Source organism: Somniosus microcephalus, chromosome 18 (genome assembly GCF_052327205.1).
Source record: "Somniosus microcephalus isolate GS21.2 chromosome 18, FLI_Smic_1.0, whole genome shotgun sequence".
NCBI lineage: Eukaryota > Metazoa > Chordata > Chondrichthyes > Squaliformes > Somniosidae > Somniosus > Somniosus microcephalus.
In genome coordinates this window covers 71,615,594-71,636,170 of record NC_141004.1, presented here as the reverse complement: position 1 = coordinate 71,636,170, position 20,577 = coordinate 71,615,594, and the positions used below count along the sequence as shown (strand labels likewise).

At 50.9% G+C, this 20,577-nt stretch overlaps 1 protein-coding gene across 1 annotated transcript in view; it reads left to right on the top strand.

Annotated features, from left to right (window-relative positions):
• Nucleotides 1-17,627, top strand: part of LOC147105370 (TSC22 domain family protein 3-like) — a 108,525-nt gene extending 90,898 nt beyond the window's left edge. The window contains exons 2-3 of the mRNA XM_086011667.1: nt 8,887-8,938; nt 13,035-17,627. Of these exons, the coding sequence (XP_085867793.1) occupies nt 8,887-8,938; nt 13,035-13,238 (256 nt within the window). The 3' untranslated portion in view covers nt 13,239-17,627. The remainder of the gene's footprint in view (nt 1-8,886; nt 8,939-13,034) is intronic.
• Nucleotides 17,628-20,577: the final 2,950 nt, after the last annotated feature.

Sequence of the window (20,577 nt, the reverse complement as noted above, 5' to 3'; positions counted from 1 at the left end):
TCTCTTTCTTACCTGGGTTCCCCTTACTCTGCACACTATCAGTCACACCAACCCTCTTCTGAACCTGCATCTTTCTATGCCGCTTAGGTCCCTGCTGTCTTGGTCTCCCGCTGCTTTTATCTACTGCCTCCTCTGACGCTGCCACCGCTTAGGTGCAAACAATGACTTCACAGGAGACTGGAGCCAGGAACAGAGTTTGGGCATTATAGGGATGAAAGATATTGCACAGAGAGAGTGAGGTGAGGTGAGGGAGGTAGAGATAAGGGCAAGGATTTTAAATATCTCCACATTTTAGCTAGATAGACACACAACAGCTTGTTGATGGGATGGGTTTATTTATATGCAGACTGGATTTGCTGACATGGTTAATGTTCACATTGCTATGCTTGAGAATATTTGTGTGGAATCTTGTGCCTATTTGTGGTTTGCCCGTGATGCGCAATTGCTAGCAACCCGCACCTGTTTGGAGGACTGCAGGCAGCTCGCGAACTTCATGCTGCTGCTCATTTGCATGATTGTGGCTTTCAGCCCAGTGCTGAACGCTCAGCAGGAGCCCAAGTTTATGTGAGGCTAACACCAATTAAAGCTAGTCTGCACTTCTTAAAGGCTGTCTGCGTCTCTTAAAGGGGAGGTGCATTCTTCCCGCAGTTCATTATTCAACTGGCAAAAAATCAATTTGTGCTGGCATAGCAGGCCATCAGCATTGCCCAGAGGACATGGACGTAGAGCAGGAAGAAGATTAATGACCTCATGCGAGTGGTCAAGATCAGTGAATTCATCTTCAAATCCCATATCCTACCATCTGCACCACTCGCTTCACACACTACTCAATGCACCACACCCCCATCACTCACCTACCAACAATCTCTACAAAACATGACTCATACCTCACATTCATAGCTTCACCTCCCCCTCACACAATTACCACTGCTGCAAGCCTCACACCCACATCTCACAGCTTGCACATACTGGCAGCTGTAGTTTATGTGCCTTTAAGACAGAACTACTTTTACAGCTCCTGTATACTGTAGTACTGGCAGTGACCATACCTGTATATAAGCCTTGCGCATGCCTCTGTACCCCCAGTCTTGAGACTACCCTCCTCCAGTAAATAGCTGTTTATCGTTAAGTTACAGCATCCGTGTGGTTATTGAAAAACAGCATACTCTCAGAATCACGGATCTAACAGTGGCGATGAGTGTCGATTCGAATCTACCTGCAACTCTGCATTTTCCTTCGAGGATTCGCTCCGGGAGGGCGGTGTAACAAAAAAAAAAGTCGAGGCCAGGAACAAGGGCGTCGACCACAAGCAACCGCCCAGTCATCCGGCAGAGAGTGAACATTGCAGGGGAGGTTGTGGAGAGCCGGGCTTGGTTCCCCAGCCACGACGATCAGCAAGAGACTGACGACAGGTCCAGCGCAGACCCTTCCCGGACAGCGGCGGCTGGAGCCGACCGACGGTCGGAGAGAAAGCCGAGCAGTGTCGATGGGGTAAGACAGAGGGTGAAGCGCACAGGGCGCAGCCGGGTTTTGAAAACCGAGCGGCGTCGAGAAAAAAACAAACAAACCGGAGAGAGAGAGGGTAAAGCAACAGCCGGGTTCAGGACCGAGCGGCGTCGAGAAAAAAAACAACAACAAAAAACGCACAGAGCACAGCCAGGGCTCAAGGGCTGAACAGTGTCCGCGGGGAGAAGAAGGGAGAGCGCGGGAGATGCCATTTTTAGAAGCCGCAGCGGAGAAGAAGGGCGAGCGCGGGAAGGAAGGAAAGCGCGGGAGACGCCATTTTGTGCCAGAGGAGAAGAAGGGGAAGCGTGGGAGACGCCATTTTTGACAGTTAAATCACACCCAGGGATGCCGAAGAGTGGCAGTATCTCTACGTTCGACAATGAAGTCAAAGATTGGGCGACATATGTGGAACGTATTGAAGTGTACTGCAGGGCGAATGAAGTGCCAGATGCTAGTAAAGCACTGGTTTTGTTAAATTCCATGGGTGCAAAAACTTATGGGTTACTGCGAAATCTAATAACCCCAGAGAAGCCGGTGAACAAGAATTTCGAAAGCATAGTAGAAATCCTACAGGACCACTTAAACCCCACACCGCTGCTGATAGCAGAACGATTTAAGTTCCATAAAAGGAACCAACACAAAGACGAAAGCAATGCTGAGTACCTAACGGAGCTGCGCAAGCTATCGAAACACTGCCAGTTTGGAGCGGGACTAGCAGATACGTTAAGGGACAAGTTTATGTGTGGGCTACAAAGTGAAGGAACCCAGAAACGGCTTCTATCGGAAAAGGATCTTACGCTGGACAAGGCTTTCAGTATGGCAGTATCACACGAAGCAGCCGCAAGGGGAGCGCTGCAGAGATACAACGGAGACCGCAAGAATATGGCACCAATGAAATGTCCTATGGAACAGGGAAGTGCTATCGCTGCGGCAGAACAACACATGACCAGAAGGATTGTTGGTTCAAGGACCAAGTGTGCAGACAGTGTGGAAAAGCAGGACACATAGCAAGGGTCTGCAGGTCTGGGAAGAAAACCAACAGTAAGAAATCTCCACAGGAGAAGTACAAAAAGGTACACCAGGTGATGGACAGTGATTCAGACGAACAGAAAAGTGACACAGACTCCGGAAGCAAGGAGCTGGGTTGTCTGAAACTACATAAGGTAACCAAAATGGAGGATCACCAGACAAACTGGGTTACACTCAAGATAGACGGAGTCCAAGTGAAAATGGAATTGGACACAGGATCAGCCCTAACAGTCATAAACCAAAGGGACTACAAGCGGCTATTTTCACATATACCCTTGAAAGCTACAGAGATTGTCTTGAAGACGTATACGGGGCAAAAAGTCTACCCCAAAGGAAAAATAAGGGTGAAAGTGATATATAAAGGCCAGGAAATACCTAAAATGGATATATATGTATTGCCAGATGGAGGACCACCACTGCTAGGACGTGAATGGATCCGGAAGATACAATTAGATTGGCATTCCATACAGGCACTGAAGGTTGAGGCCAAAAAGGATGACGGCGTCACACCTGGACGACTGTCAAAAATGCTAACTGACGCAAAAGAAGTGTTCCAGGAGGGACTAGGAACACTAAAAGGCATAACAGCAACGATTAAAATAGAGGAAAATGCAAGCCCAAAGTTTCTTAAGGCCAGACCAGTGCCTTATGCGATCAGACCAGCTGTCGAAGCAGAGCTGGAAGGGTTGGAACATTCAGGAGTACTGTCCAAAATGGACTGGAGCGAGTGGGCTACACCCATCGTTCCTGTAATGAAGAGGTCATTGAGTAATATGCCTGGGGAACCAAAGAAGGTCCGCATCTGTGGGGATTTTAAGGTGACAGTGAACCCAATCCTTCACACGGTACAATATCCACTTCCACGAATTGAGGATATTTTCGCCTCGCTATCTGGAGGTAAACGCTTCACCAAAATTGATCTAGCCCAGGCGTACTTGCAAATGGAGGTAGAAGAAGCTTTGAAACAATACCTTATGATTAACACTCATATAGGTCTCTATCAATACAACCGTATTGTGGCCACGTTATCGATGAAGAGGGGTTACATAAGTCCCCTGAAAAGATTGAGGCAGTAGTCAAGGCTCCAGCACCGGAAAATGTGTCACAACTGAGGTCGTTCCTCGGGCTGGTAAACTACTACCACAAGTTCTTACCAAATTTGTCCACGGTATTACACCCACTGAACACCCTACTGCAAACAGGGGTACCATGGAAGTGGGATGACGAACGTAGACGAGCTTTCCAGAAGTGTAAAGAATTGATCACATCAAAAGAGGTGTTGGCCCATTTCAACCCCTGAGAGCATACTCTCAGAATCACGGATCTAACAGCAGCTATTCATCCATGACAGGCAAATCACCCAAACACATTGCACCACACTCACTGACACACTTCTCTTTCTCTTGCAGGAAAAGATGGCGCCTATGCACCTCTGACTTCCCCCCCTCCCCTCACCACAACGCTATCCTTGAGTCTTTCTCATTTCAGATATCCAAGAAATCCAACCTGCCCAGCCAGTGGTTGCAGAAGAAGAGGGAAGGAGAGCGATAAAGAAGAAGAAACACTGTCACTCGATCTGACACTCACTGCCACCAGCTCAGATACTGCAGAGTTTAGAGGGTAGTGTAGAGACTGGATCTGCACGTGGTGGGTCACCGGGCACGAGTGGGCAGGGGAAATGGTAGCTCGGGTGCCAGCTCCCTGGAGGGCGAGGTCGCACATGAGTTCTACTGCACAGGACTCAGATGAGGACTTTGATGGGGCATCCTGCAGTAGAATGCTGATGGGTATGCACAATGAAATGCTTGGTGCATTGACAGACCTGCCAGAAAGCCTGAGTGCAATGTTAAGAAGCAGGGAGGAGTCCGGCACCAACCTTGCACAGGGCTTTGCGCAGAGCTTGGAGCCCATCCTATCCAGCGTGGAAATGATGGTCAACTCCATTAGCGCTCTTGTGGACCCAAGCATGATGCAGCGTCTGATGGCCAATGTCTCAGCTTCCATTGCAACACAAGCAGAAGCCACCCAATGTCTGAGTGAGGCAATGGAAGCTCAGGCTGTTGCCAGCGTGGCTGGGTTTACAGTGTTGAAAGGGGCTTGCAGAGTGTCACAGTATTCCAGTAATATGTCCTCAGATGGCTAGGATTGCTGAGGCGCTATCTCGGGGGAGTGGCAGTGGCTCCGTAGAGCAAGAACCTGCTGTCCTCTCTCAGGATGACAGCATTCATCCTCCCTCCACTGCCACTCTGCCAGTGCCCTTGCTGCTGCCTGTCAGCCAGCCCAGATTGCAGCTGCCCATGCTGAGGTGGTGCAGTCCACAGCTGGGCCTTCTGGGCCCAGAACTGCTCCAGGTCGTCCTGAAAGGCCATCTACAATCTCCCCCACTGAAAGTCAACGGCCTTCCACCAGCCATGCTGCAGCCACTGAGGAAGCACTTCATAGGAGCACTGTGACAGGCAAAGGCACACAGAAGACAGGCACTCCCGGAATGCACAATGATGATTCGCTGACTTTATTAGGTTATATTGGATGGATTGATGGATAAAGTTGGATTGGAATGCTTCTTTTGTAGTGGCTTTTATTTCAGCATTGTGGCCAAGAGGACTCTAATAGTCAGTAACAGAGGGAAGGTAAGATGTGGGATTATTGTTGATTGGTGAATTGGCAGCGGTTGTATTCACTCGTACCGCAGTCGGATGAGTCGATTACTGAGGGTTTGTCTGGGTTGCTTCCACCTCCTCCTCTTTCTCCTCCTCCTCAGCTGGTCGCCATATGCCTGGTGGCAAGGGCTGTGCCCTCATGATGGCGAGGTTGTGGAGCATGCAGCAGACCACGACGAATCCTGAGATGCGCTTTGTTGAGTACTGCAGGGCTCCTCCAGAGCAGTCCAGGCAGCGGAAACTTTGTTTAAGGACTCCAATGGTCTGCTCTATCAGATTCTGTGTGGCAGCATGGCTCTCATTGCATGCATGCTGCCCACGTGTGGTTGGGTTGCGAAGTGGAGTCATGAGCCATGTGGTCAGCGGATAGCTCTTATCGCCCAGTAGTCACCCTCTGGTTTATCATGGTGGCTTAAAGACTGAGGGAACAGCGGACTGGCGCAGAATAAAAGCATCGGGACTGCTGCCAGGAAACTGGGCATTCACCATCATGATGTGCTGAACATGGTCACACACCAACTGCACATTCAGCGAGTGGTAACCTTTGTGGTTGCCAAACATCTCAGCATTTAGATAGAAACATAGAAGATAGGAGCAGGAGTAGGCCATTCGGCCCCTCGAGCCTGTTCCACCATTTTATGAGATCATGACTGATCATCCAAATTCAGTACCCTGTTCCTGCTTTCTCCCCATATCCCTTGAACCCTTTAACCTTAAGAAATATATCTAACTCCTTCTTGAATATATTTAATAAGTTGGCCTCAACTGCCTTCTGTGGTAGAGAATTCCACAGGTTCACCACTCTCTGGGTGAAGAAATTCCTCCTCATCTCAGTCCTAAATGGCTTACCCCTTATCCTTAGACTGTGACCCCTGGTTCTGGACTCCCCCGCCATCGGGAACATCCTTCCTGCATCTAGTCTGTCTAGTTCTGTTAGAATGTTATGTTTCAATTAGATCCCCTTTCATTCTTCTAAACTCCAGTGAGTATAAGCCTAATCGACCCAATCACTCATCATACGTCATTCCTGCCATCCCAGGTATCAGTCTGGTGAATCTTCGCTGCACTCCCTCCATGGCAAGAACATCCTTCCTCAGATAAGGCGACCAAAACTGCACATAATACTCAAGGTGTGGTCTCACCAAGGCCCTAAACAACTGCAGCAAGACATCCTTGCTCCTCTACTCGAATCCTCTCGCTATAAAGGCCAACATACCATTTGCCTTCTTAACCGCCTGCTGCACCTGCATGCTTACCTTCAGTGACTGGTGCACAAGGACACCTAGGTCTCGTTGCACTTCCCCTTCTCCCAATCTATTGCCATTCAGATAATAATCTGTCTTCCTGTTTTTGACACCAAAGTGGATAACCTCGCATTATACTGCATCTGCCATGCATCTGCCCAATCACCCAACCTGTCCAAATCATACTGGAGTTTCTCTGCATCCTCCTCACAGCACACACGCCCACCCAGCTTTGTGTTGTCTGCAAACTTGGAGATATTACATCTAGTTCCCTCGTCTAGATCATTAATATATATTGTGAATAGCTGGGGTCCTAGCACCGATCCCTGTGGTACCCTACTAGTCACTGCCTGCCACTCAGAAAATGACCCGTTTATTCCACCTCTTTGCTTCCTGTCTGCCAACCAGTTCTCTATCCAAGTCAGTGCCTTACCCCCACTCCCATGTGCTTTAGCTTTGCACGCCAATCTCTTATGCGGGACCTTATTGAAAGCCTTCTGAAAGTCCAAATACACCACATCCACTGGTTCTCCCTTATCTATTCTACGAGTTACATCCTCAAAAAATTCCAGTAGATTAGTCAAGCATGATTTACCTTTGGTAAATCCATGTTGACTTTGTCCGATCCTGTCACTGTTTTCCAATTGCGCTGCTATTACATCTTTTATAATGGACTCTAGCATTTTCCCCACTACCGATGCGGTGCCCACAAAGCCACGTGCATCCAGTTGATGGCGCCCTGCACCATGGGATTGCCCGCTATCCTGGCAAAGCCACGTGCACGCTCCACCTGCTTTTCTCTGGTCAGCGAGAAGACAATGAAGTCCCCTCTCCTGGCATAAGGGCATCTTTCACCTCTCTTATGCAGCAGTGGACGGCGAACTAAAATGTTACAGATGTTGCCTGCTCCAACCAGGATCCCGAAGTGAAGAGATTCAGGGCCACGGTCACCATAACAGCCACTGGCAGCGCTGTCTTTGCCCTGGTGTGAATCTGCAGGTCTGGTTGCAAAAGGTGGCAGTGTTCTGTGAGCACCTCCTTCGTAAAGCCTCAGACACTGCTCCTGGCTCAGACTAAGGTAAGAGGATTGCTCTCTGAAGACCCTAGGTGGGTAAGGCCTCCTGCTGAGAGCACTTCTCCCCCTCCTCCTCCTCCTCCCTGTGCGAGAACCGTTGTCTTTGTCGCTGCCTCTGCTCCATTTCCCTGTCATGCTGAAGGCCAAGAGGGATGACAATTAGGGCACCCATGACCAACGCTCCCTATAAGTTGCGCAGCTGTCTGCCGGTCCGACGCAGCCCAGGACCGGCTTTTACAATGGTAAGTTTCGCGCATGTGCGAAACTGTGAATGGGCCGGACAGCCCCTTAAAGGGACTGCACACCCAAAAAAAAGAGAGAGAACATTGCCCATGATTAGAAGCACGTGGTCTGACCAGAACCCTCGAAGTCAGAAGCAAGGCCTTCTCTACTTGCAGCACCACTCCCTGTCACCTCACCAACTTTAAACTAATCTAGAAAGCTCCAAACACTTCCACAAACTTACACAGAGCCAGTAGAAATTAATCAGCAACTGACCTGAGAGTGGTTGTTGATCTCTTTAAATATTGCTGGTTGGGGGTCCTTGCAGCTGCTGAACACATGTTCAGCTGTGCGAGGTTAACACAGGGCGTTACGTCCACCATTGAGGACAAAAATGGCAGCGCTGGCAGTGGACATCACGATCTGCCTATTCTGCATACTTCTGGCGCACGCTCCCAGGGCCGACGCTAATACCCTCACCAACATGGCGTCCGGCGCAGCCCGCACCAGAATTGTGTGTACGCGACTCAGATGCCATTTCTGACCCAAAATGACTCCCGTCGTGCCCAAACAATGGGCGCTACGCAACCAAATTTCTAGGCCTTGGATTTTCCAGTCTATGTGCGATTAACCTGGACATCCTCCCACTGACTCCTAACAACTGGCTGTGGGAATCAGTAGAGTCTATCAGGGGATTCTCAAAGTTAGCCAGTATTGGGACCATTTTAATAAATGGAATCAATCCAGCAAAGTGCAGCTGGAAAGAGGGTGTCGGGGCCGGTGTGGGCGGGGACAGCGAGACGGTGAAGGCGGGCACAGCGAGAGGGTGTGGGTGGGGACAGCGAGACGGCGGGGGTGGGGACAGCGTGATGGCGGGGGCAGGCACAGCGAGACGGCGGGGGCGGAGACAGCGAGACGGCAGGGGCGGGCACAGCGAGACGGCGGGGGCGGGCACAGCGAGACGGTGGGGGCGGGCACAGCGAGACGGTGGGGGCGGGGACAGCGAGACGGTGGGGGCGGGACAGTGAGACGGTACGGGCGGGCACAGCGAGACGGTGGGGGCGGGCCCAAGGTATTTCCTGAAGAAACAATGTGAAGTCACTAAACTGTTGTGAGAATTAATTTAATTTCTTTTCTTTCTGTGATGCAGTGCGTCAGGGGCAAGTGTGGTCGCCATCGACAACAGGATTGAGCAGGCGATGGTAAGCTGGAAGCTCATAGTCAGAGTCAGCGCTCTATTCATTATACCAACGGTGTCCGTTCTACAATTCCTTCATCTACAAGATGTTTGCATTTACATCAGGGCTCATGTCCCCCGGGTTCCCCCATACCCTGGGTCTCCCGTCCCCCCTCCCTGGGATTCCGGGATTCCCATCCCCCCTCCCTGGGATTCGCCCCATACCCTGGGTTTCCTGTCCCCCCCCCTCCCCGGGATCCCCCATACCCTGGGTTTCCTGTGCCCCCCTCCCCGGGATCCCCCATACCCTGGGTTTCCTGTCCCCCCCCCCCTTGCCGGGATCCCCCATACCCCGGGTCTCCCGTCCCCCCTCCCCGGGATCCCCCATACCCAGGGCCTCCCGTCCCCCCTCCCTGGGATTCCCCCCATACCTTGGGTTCCTGTCCCCCCCACCCCCCTGCATCCCCCATACCCCCATACCCTGGGTTTCCTGTCCCCTCCTCCCCAGGATCCCCCATACCCCGGGTCTCCCGTCCCCCCTCCTCGGGATCCCCCATACCCCGGGTCTCCCGTCCCCCCTCCCCGGGATTCCCCCCATACCTTGTGTTCCTGCCCACCACCCCCCCGCATCCCCCATACCCCCATACCCTGGGTCTCCAGTCCCCTCCTCCCCGGGAACCCCCATACCCCGGGTTTCCTGTCCCCCCCTCCCCGGGATTCCCCCATACTCTGGATTTCCTGTCCCCCCGGGTTCCACATCTGTCCCCCATTTCCCGGGTTCACCCCCCCATGATTTGTGTACCAACAATAGCTGTGATCCAGGTGACAAAACAGATAGTAAGAGCTACAAAAGGGGAGTGTGAACATTATGAAAAGAAACTTGCAAAGGTGTCAAAAATCAACAGAGAGTTTTGTCCAAATATATTAGGAAAAGGAGGGTGGGCCCCTTGAACTGATAACGGTGATATTGTAAATGAAAGTAAGGAAATGCTGGACATTTTTAATAAATACTTTGCATCAGTATTTACAGTAGAGGAAGAGGATAGCATGCAGGACATCGCAAGAAAACTAATACTGAATCAGGGATAGGTACTCGCCAAAATTAACGTAAGCAAAATAACAGTAATGAAGAAAATAATGGCACTAAAAAGTGACAAATCCCCAGGAGAAGATGGTTTCCATCCCAGGGATTTAAAGGAAGTAGGTGAGCACATTGCAGATGCCCTAACTATAATCTTCCAAAGTTCTCTTGATTCAGGATCCGTTCCTTTAGATTGGAAAATTGCACGTCACTCCGCTTTTAAGAAAGCAGAGAGAGGCAAACCAGGGAATTATAGACCAGTTAGCCAGTTGTTGGGAAATTACTAGAGTCTATAATTAACCATAGAGTGTCTGAACACCTTGGGCTAAAAATTCGGTATCGCCGCGCCAGATCTTTAGTGCCCGAAATTTTGCGCTCGCCCGGATTCCCGTAGCGCCCGCCTGAAATTCAGTTGCGCCGCCCCAAGACGGAGGCGGGCGCTATTGTAGGGTTTGGCCGCCTCGTTTGGGGCGATGAAAGTCAGTTTCAGGCATCCAGCTGCCGCTGCGGCACCCGATGCGGTGCGGCAGGCTGGGGTACTGCAGGCCTCCTCCTTCTCTTAAGGAGGAGCTGCCTGCAGCCGTGAGATCGCCGCTGGATTCCCCCGGCAAATGAGCCCGGCACCACGGAGAAGTGCCGGGCTCGCGGGAGTCAGACACCAATGCCGCGGGGGGGTGGTGCAGGAGTCCGGGGAGGGAGGTGCGGCCAGGCGGCCGCCGGGAAAGCGGCCGGCCGCCCCTCCACCTTTATGCGCCGGCCTCTCGGAGCTGCACGGCACCGTTTTTCAAATGCTGTTTGTGGCCGCTACGGGCGAGGCGGCCGCAACTGAATTTGGCCATCGGCACGGAATAGCATTGGAACCGGGGCGCTGCGCACACCGATGACGTCATCGGTGCCGGCGCAGCGCTACCGGCTAATGCCGATGTTAGGGACCAACTGAATTTCGGGCGCTAAAAAACTTCCGGCGCAAACCACTCTATAGCCAATAAGTGGGCGCAAACGCGACTGAATTTCTAGGCCCTTAAATTTTCAGCTGATCAGAGAGAGTAGCATAGATTTGTAAAGGATAGGTCATACCTGACAAACCTGATTGAATTTTCTTGAAGAGGTGACTAAAGTAGTGGACAGGGGAATGTCTATGGATGTTATTTATATGGACTTCCAGAAGGCATTTGATAAAGTCCCTCATAAAAGACTGTTAACTAAAGTAGAAGTTCATGGAATTGAAGGCAAATTATTGACCTTATTAGGAAATTGGCTGAGCGGCAGGAGACAGAGAGTAGGGATAATGGGCAGGAATTCTAATTGGCAGGATGTGACTAGTGGCGTCACACAGGGATTTGTGTTAGGGCCTCAACTATTCACTGTATTTATTAACGACTTAGATGACAGGATAGAGAGCCACATATCCAGAGATAGACTGCATTGTAAGCAGTGTAGATGGAAGTATAAAATTACAAAGAGATATTAATAGATGAAGTGAATGGAAAAATCTGTGACAAATGGATTTCAACATAGGCAAGTATGAGGCCATCCATATTGTATCTAAAAAGGATAGATCAGAGTGCTTTCTAAATGGTGAAAAGATTAGAAACAGTGGAGGTCCAAAGAGACTTAGGGGTCCATGTACATAGATAATTAAAATATCATGGACAGGTACAAAAAATAATCAAAAAGGCTAGTGGAATGCATGGCTTTATATCTAGAGGACTAGAATACAAGGGGGTAGAAGTTATGCTATAGCTGTACAAAATCCTGGTTAGGCCACAGCTGGAGTATTGTGAGCAGTTTTGGGCACTACACCTTAGGAAGGATATATTGGCCTCGGAGGGAGTGCAGCGTAGGTTTACCAGAATAATACCTGGACTCCGGGGTTAGATTATGACCAGAGATTATACAGACTAGGGTTGTATTCCCTGAAATTTAGAAGATTAAGGGGTGATTTGATTGAAGTTTTCAGGATATTAAGGGGAACAGATAGGGTAGATAGAGAGAAACTATTTCTGTTGATTGGAGAGTCTGTGGCCTAGAAATTGGGTTGGGGCTCCAAAGTGGCGCCAAAGTCGCCTGAGCGCAGGATTTAGCGCAGCGTTCGAGGCTTTAGCGATCGTCAGATATTCAGTTTCATTGCCCCTAGAGGGAGACGGGGCGAGGCTCGAGGCGCTCCGTGTCCCTCTTAGGGCGCTGAAGCTGAATATCGCAGCGCAACGTGCCGCAGCGCCACACGCTGCGGCACGGCACGCTGCGGTACTGCAGGCCTTCCTCCCATTGTTTCTGGAGTGCCGGCAAACGAGCCTGGCACCAAGGAGAAGTGCCGGGCTCTCAGGAAACAGCCGGCAATGCCACGGGGGGGGGGTTCAGGAGGCCGGGGACGGAGGTGCTGGCAAGCGGCCACCGAAAAAGGCGGCCGCCCCGCACCTGCACCTTAACTTGCGCTGCTGCCGGCACAGCAAGGCCCCGTGAACCGGACGCGGGTAGCGAAGGCGCAACTGCGGTGTTCGCTACCAAATATCGCGAACGGGGCGCTAATGGGGCGCTGCGCACACCGATGATGTCATCGGTGGCGGCGCAGCGCAACAGGCTAACGCCACCATTATCGCCCCAACTCAATATCGTGGGTGGCGCTACAGCCACTGACTGCCTCTTTAGGCGCTAACAGGTGGCACTACTCACCCAATTTCTCCCCCTAGGACTAGGGGCTGTGGTCTAAACGTTAGAGCAGGCCTTTCAGAAGTGAAATTAGGAAACACTTCTACACATAAAGGGTGGTAGAAGTTTGGAACTCTCTTCCACAAATGGCAATTGATGCTAGATGAACTGTTAATTTAAAATCAGAGATTGATAGAGTTCTGTTAACCAAAGGTATTAAGGGATACGGGGCAAAGGCGTGTATATGGAGTTAGGTCACAGATCAACCATAATCTCATTGAATGGTAGAACAGACTCAAGGGGCTAAATGGCTTCCTGCTGTTCCTATGTTCCATGTACCATGGTGTGTGTACTAACAGTAGCCGTGACCAGACACTGTGTTACATTGCAGGACCTAGTGAAGACTCACCTGATGGTTGCAGTGCAGGAGGAAGTCAGGGTGCTGAAGGAGCAGATCAAGGAGCTGGCGGAGAAGAACTCAATGCTGGAGCGGGAGAACAGCTTGCTGAAGAAACTAGCCAGTCCTGAGCAGCTCCAGAAACTTCAGTTGCAGAGCAGCCCAGCACACCCAAAACAGAGGCCATGTCCCCCCTGATCATCTAGTACCTGGGTGGGTCTGCGGTTTAAGGACCGAGTCTCGAAGTGAGGAGAGCCACTCAAGTATTGACTACATATTACAAGAGAGAGGCTTCAGCTGGAATTGGTTAGATGGCTATTCCACAGGTTGAGATGTTTTTCTATCTACTTGTCAACCTCCAATAAGCAAGGTTTACACTGGGACGTGAAATGAGCAGGGTTGGGTGCCCTGGGGAAAATGGGATTAGACAGGACAGGGGTGGATGGGCGGCGCGGACACGATGGGCCGAAGGGCCTCTTTCTGTGCTGTAAAACTCTATGGCCTAGAAATTCAGTGCCCTTAGCACCGATTTTGCGGCGCTAGAGGGCCTAGCGCTGCAATTGGCGCCGGTTCCTAAATTGCCTGGGGCCCTTCCGCGGCGGTAGACCGGTAGCGCTGCGCCGGCACCGATGACGTCATCGGTGTGTGCAGCGTCCCGGTTGCCGTGGTAACCCGGCCCCAAGCCGAAATTCAGTTGCGGCCGCCTCGCCAGTGGCAGCCACAATTAAGACTCCGGCAAACGAGTGTTGCCGGAGTCTGCGCCGGCGCTTTAAGGAGGCGCGGCGGCCGGCCGCTTTCCCGCTGGCCGCCTGCCCGCAGCTCCCTCCCCGGACTTCTCCCCCCCCCCCACCACCAGAACAGATGCAAGCCCGGCACTTGTCCGAGGTGCCGGGCTCATTTTTGAAGAGATTTGCGCGGGCCGCGGCCGGGTGCAGGCAGCTCCTCCTTAACGGAAGGAGGAGGCCTGCACTTCCCGAGCCTGCCGCACCGCAGCGGGCGCCGCAGCGCCGGAAAAGCGCCGCAATGCGGCGCGTTGCGCCAGTTTTCAGGCGCTAAAACCCTTCAGTAGCGCCGGCAGCCGTTTGGGCGCAGCGCTACTGAATTTTTGGCGCGCGCAAAGGGACTTAGCGCCAGCGCTAACTTCCGGCGCTAAAGCCCTGGCGCAGCGCAAACTCAATTTCTAGGCCTATGACTCTATGACTCTATGGGCTAGATTTTCAGTTGCTTGCGCCAGCAGTTAGCGCCTTAAGAGAAGTGATTTTCGGGCGCTATGCGTGTAGCGCCCGGGCGCAGCGCAGTTTGCGCCCCGCCCCAAATTAAGTTGCCCGTTAGCGCCGGCGTAAAGTTTAGCGGCCGCCCGGATGCGCGCGCAGAAAATGACGTCACATCCTCGTGCAACGCCCTTTGGCCGCCCCGAATCCAAACTTCAGTCGGACCGCCCGATTGTGCGGCTGGCGTCCAGTGCGTTTGTAAAATGGAACGCAACACACCCTGGGGAGCGCAAATTAAAGGGCCCTCCTCCTGCACTATAATGGAAGGAACCAGTGTGTTGTGAATGGTGTATTTATGTTTCCGGCCACCTCCTCCTCCTCCTCCTCCTCCTCCTCCTCCTCCTCCTCCTCCTCCGTCGTCTTTTCCCCCCCAGACTCTGCCTTTGCAAAAAACACATGCACCCTTCCCCTTTAAGAGCTCACTGGCACCAGAGTGTCTGCCGTGCGCAGCGCTCTGCACCGCCGGCTTAGCGCCTAAAGATAGTAGTGGAACGCCTCTTTTAGCGCTCCACCTACCTCTTAGGGCGAAGCCACTGAATTTCCGGCAACGGGGCGCTACTTTGGGGCGGGCGCTAAGGTTAGCGCCCCAAAACTGTCTATACTGAAAATCTAGGCCCATGACTCTATATAGCCCACAGAACTCGGGGACACTTCCCACCCAGTGGTATGGCTCCAGCCAGTGGAGAGTTTTCCCCTGGATTCCCATTGACATCAATTTTACTAGGGCTCCTTGATGCCACACTCGGTTAAATGCTGCCTTGATGTCAAGTGCAGTCACTCTCACTTCACCTCTGGAATTCAGCTTTTTTAAATGTATTTATTTATTTATTTATTTATATTCATTTATGAGATGTGGGCGTCGCTGGCAAGGCTAGCATTTATTGCCCATCCCTAATTGCCCTTGAGAAGGTGGTGGTGAGCCGCCTTCTTGAACCGCTGCAGTCCGTGTGGTGAAGGTACTTCCACAGTGCTGTTAGGTAGGGAGTTCCAATGATTGGACCAAGACTGTAATGAGGTTGGGAGTGGAGTTATGAGGTGGTTCTAGCAGAACCCAAACTGAACATCAATAAGCAGGTTATTGGTGAGTAAGTGCCGTTTGATAGCACTGTCGATGACACCTTGATGTTGATTGAGAGCAGACTGATGAAGCGGTAATTGGCCAGATTGGATTTGTCCTGCTTTTTATGGACAGGACATACCTGGGCAGTTTTCCACATTGTCAGGTAGATGCCAGTGCCAGTGTTATAGCTGTACTGGATCAGCTTGGCTATAGGCACGGCTCGTTCTGGAACACAAGTCTTCAGCACTACAGCCGGGATGTTGTCAGGGCCCATAGCCTTTGCTGTATCCAGTGCGCTCAGTCATTTCTTGATATCACGTGGAGTGAATCAAATTGGCTGAAGACTGGCTTCTGTGATGGTGGGGACCTCAGGAGTAGGCCGAGAAGGATCATCCACTCGGCCCTTCTGGCTGAAGATGGTTGCAAACACTTCAGCCTTGTCTTTTGCACTCACGTGCTGGGCTCCACCATCATTAAGGATGGGAATGTTCATGAGCCTCCTCCTCCCGTTAGTTGTTTAATTGTCCATCACCATTCACGACTGGATGTGGCAGAGCTTTGATCTGATCCATTGGTGGATGGATCGCTTAGCTCTGTCTATAGCATGCTGCTTCCGCTGTTTAACATGCATGTAGTCCTGTGTTGTAGCTTCCCCATGTTGACACCTCGTTTTTAGGCACGCCTGGTGCTGCGCCTGGCATGCTCTTCTACACTCCTCATTGAACCAGGGTTGGTCCCCTGGCTTGATGGTAATGGTAGAGTGAGGGATATGCTGGGCCATGAGGTTACAGATTGTGGTGGAATACAATCTGCTGCTGCTGATGGCCCACTGTGCCTCATAGGTGCCCAGTTTTGAGCTGCTAGATCTGTTCTGGCTCTATCCCATTTAGCACAGTGATAGTGCCACACAACATGATGGAGGGTGTCCTCAGTGTGAAGAGGGGACTTCGTCTCCACAAGGACTGTGCGGTGGTCACTCTTACCAATACTGTCCTGGACAGATGCATCTGCGACAGATAGATTGGTGAGGACGAGGTCAAGTAGGTTTTTCCCTTGTGTTGGTTCTCTCACCACCTGCCGCAGGCAAGTCTGGCAACCATGTCCTTCAGGACTTGGTCAGCTCGGTCAGTAGTGGTGCTACCGAGCCACTCTTGGTGATGGACACTGAAGTCCCCACCCAGAGTACATTCTGTGCCCTTGCTACCCTCAGTTCTTCTTCCATCATCATCATCGGCGACCACCCGCATTCGAGTATGGTATGTCCTTCATCAGTCATCTACTTGTGGGTCTTCAGGTGGCTGTGGAGGCCAATCCGAGATCCAGAGACTCAGATCCCTCTGAAGGACGCCTGTGCATGGTATCTTTTAGCGTGGGGTGGTTGGTGCACAGCCAGCCACCACACGATCCTTGACAGAAAAGGGGCCAGGGTCCAGTGGCAAGGAAAAACCGAGACGACTGGAGACCCCTCTCTGCTGCAGCCTTCTTCTGCCTTCACAGCCATTGTGGTGCTTCTCGCAGCCCCTGAACCAAAGTGACTTAGAGTTACCACCGTCATCCGCCTGTTCCACCGTTGAGGACTTGGTATGGAGGAGTACTGATTCATCAGCTGAGGGAGGGCGGTAGGTGGTAATCAGCAGGAGGTTTCCTTGCCCATGCTTGACCTGAAGCCATGAGACTTCATGGGGTCCAGAGTCAATGTTGAGGACTCCCAGGGCCACTCACTCCCGACTGTATATTACTGTGCTGCCACCTCTGGTGGGTCTGTCCTGCCAGTGGGACAGGACCTTCCCAGGGATGGTGATAGAGGAGTCTGGGGCGTTGGCTGAAAGGTATGATTCTGTGAGTATGACTATGTCAAGATGTTGCTGGACTAGTCTGTGGGACAGCTCTCCCAATTATGGCACAAGTCTCCAGATGTTAGTGAGGAGTACTTTGTGGGGTTGACTGGGCTGGGTGTGCCTTTGTCATTTCCAAATCCGGTGCCGAGGTCAAATGGGGAAACATCAAGTCTCTCTCTAGCTGTTAGTTCTTTGCTGATAAATAGCAACCCTACTTTCTCTTTGACCGACTCTATTCTTTCTCAAGCCCTTGTAGTCTTTTAGGTGAATTTCTGCCCCATCACTTTCATGTAGCCACGTCTCAGAAATGCACAATAGGTCTAATTTTTCCAGTACAGCATAGGTTTGTAGTTCTAACAATTTGTTTCGAACACTTCTCACATTTGCATAGAAACAATTTAAAGGTCTCTCCTCTATCCTCTTGGAGTTCTTTATTCTTGTGTGCTTCCTACCTGGTTTAACAGCATCTTTAGAATCTATGCAATGATCAAGGTTGGTCAAGCTATCTTTGAACATATCTGCACTATCCCCATGCTGAACCAGTTTAAATGCTTTCTAAAAGTATGCTCAACCCTCTGCCAGCCTTTGAGCTCCCAGGACGTTTAGATGGAGGCTGTTGCTCCTAAACAACTCAGTTCGTCCAGTGAACACGCCCCAATTGTCAATGAAGTGGAGCTTCATTTTACAAAGGTCCCAAAGCCAGATGTTGAATCCTATGATTCAGCTGTTCCTCTCCAACAATCGGGACATGACTCGTAATAGCCCCGAGACTACTACCCTTGCACCCTTATGCTGGAGGTCAGCAATGAGGTCTTTGTAGGAATCCTTAAAAACAAATGGATTTCTAGCCATTATATCATCAGTACCAGTATGTAAATCTACTGCAGTACCTTGGCACTCACCTTTCATCAGATCATCCACACGATCCCAGAGATCAGCCACCTTGGCCCTTGGAAGACAAGAGACTGATCTTGACAGAGCCTTACCTCTTCACAGGGTGCTGCCTGTGTGCCTGATGGTGGAGTCCCCTAGCCTTACCTCTACACAGGGTGCTGTCTGTGTGCCTGATGGTAGAGTCCCCTAGCCTTACCTCTACACAGGGTGCTGTCAGTATGTCTGATGGTAGAGTCCCCTAGCCTTACCTCTTCACAGGGTGCTGCCTGTGTGCCTGATGATAGAGTCCCCTAGCCTTACCTCTACACAGGGTGCTGTCTGTATGTCTGATGGTAGAGTCCCCTAGCCTTACCTCTACACAGGGTGCTGTCTGTATGCCTGATGGTAGAGTCCCCTAGCCTTACCTCTTCACAGGGTGCTGTCTGTATGCCTGATGGTAGAGTCCCCTAGCCTTACCTCTTCACAGGGTGCTGTCTGTATGTCTGATGGTAGAGTCCCCTAGCCTTACCTCTACACAGGGTGCTGTCTGTGTGTCTGATGGTAGAGTCCCCTAGCCTTACCTCTACACAGGGTGCTGTCTGTGTGTCTGATGGTAGAGTCCCCTAGCCTTACCTCTACACAGGGTGCTGTCTGTATGCCTGATGGTAGAGTCCCCTAGCCTTACCTCTTCACAGGGTGCTGTCTGTATGTCTGATGGTAGAGTCCCCTAGCCTTACCTCTTCACAGGGTGCTGCCTGTGTGCCTGATGGTAGAGTCCCCTAGCCTTACCTCTACACAGGGTGCTGTCTGTATGTCTGATGGTAGAGTCCCCTAGCCTTACCTCTACACAGGGTGCTGTCTGTGTGCCTGATGATAGAGTCCCCTAGCCTTACCTCTACACAGGGTGCTGTCTGTGTATCTGATGATAGAGTCCCCTAGCCTTACCTCTACACAGGGTGCTGTCTGTATGTCTGATGGTAGAGTCCCCTAGCCTTACCTCTACACAGGGTGCTGTCTGTATGTCTGATGATACAGTCCCCGAGCCTTACCTCTTCACAGGGTGCTGTCTATATGCCTGACGGTAGAGTCCCCTAGCCTTACCTCTTCACAGGGTGCTGTCTGTATGCCTGATGGTAGAGTCCCCGATGTAAAGTCTGTGGTTTGTACGGTTAATAATGACACAGACTTCAGGAGTAACAAACAAACAGGTCTTTACTATTCGAAGGTCAGGGCGAATCTGCCCCAGCAATCCTGCCACAACACTTATATACTGGTGTGGTCACTATCGGTATTACAGTATACAGAAGCCAAACAAATAGTGCCACACCTAAAGTAGTTCTCTTAAAGGTGAACGGTTACATTCAATAGTTCCCTTAAAGGTAGACGGGTACATACATTACAATCCTCCCTTTTTAGCTTATTACTTACAGAGTCCCCGTTAAACATACATATCTTCAACTTCCTATAAACAAATTACAGATATAATCTCGGTGGAGTCAATGTCATATAAAACAATTTACAGATATAATCTTGGTGGGAACAGTTCACAGGTTCAGTCTCTGCGGAAACAGTTCATAGATTCAGTCTCTGATCTTGACTCGTTCCAAACAACATCTCTTTGGTGTAGCCGGTTCACATGGCTAGCGTGACTCCTCCATAGCCTTTTTCTTGACGTAACAGCTTGAACTTTCGTCCTGTTGAACCAGCAGTGCGGACTTTTACAACCAACTGGCTGTCTTGATATTTTCCAGTTTTTCAACTAATTTAGTTCCTTTCGTAGTGTCCCGCCTGAGATGGTAGAAGTGCTAATATTTTAGACAGTTATTATCTTCTGCTTCTTCTTTTCCTTTTCTGCCTTTTTGACCCTCTCGGAGCTCCTTTCTCGGCTGCCAGCTGTAGCGCCACCAACTCTCTATGTTCCTTAGGCCTTAAGTGCTTCATCCGGATTTCAGCACTTTGGGAGTTTTCATCACAAACTGAGCAGACCAGATCCTCGTAATATTCAGTATCACTCAACAGGTCATGGTAATATTCGGGGTCATCCTGAGTTAGGCCAGTGAGAGGCCCTTCTACTTCCTTCTTATCCATCTGGACGTTAGCCGACAGTGGTTCCTTCCTTAACCATCTTTCTTGAAAAGACTTCTTCAAACATTCATATTCATTCCGCTCTTCCGGGGATGTCTGCCATTCCTTCACTACTGGCCTCATTTGTGAGTTCAATACCTTCCCTTCCATCGGGGATGTCGTTGTCAGGCTATTTAATCCTTCTACTGGAGTATCTGTTTCCACCCCCTTCTGTTCCCCTTGACGCAATTCAGCGTACTTTTGGCACCCTTGTAAAAGCTGTGTTGCCACCTCAGCTATCTCCGTGACTTTTGGAAGCTCCGAATTCTTTCCCTTTGAACCCTGAAACTTGTGTTCCCATTTTGGAGTCTTGTCCCTCAGCGTGTGTAAGAGTTGGCTGGCCGTTAACTCTTCTATGGGGACACTGTAGA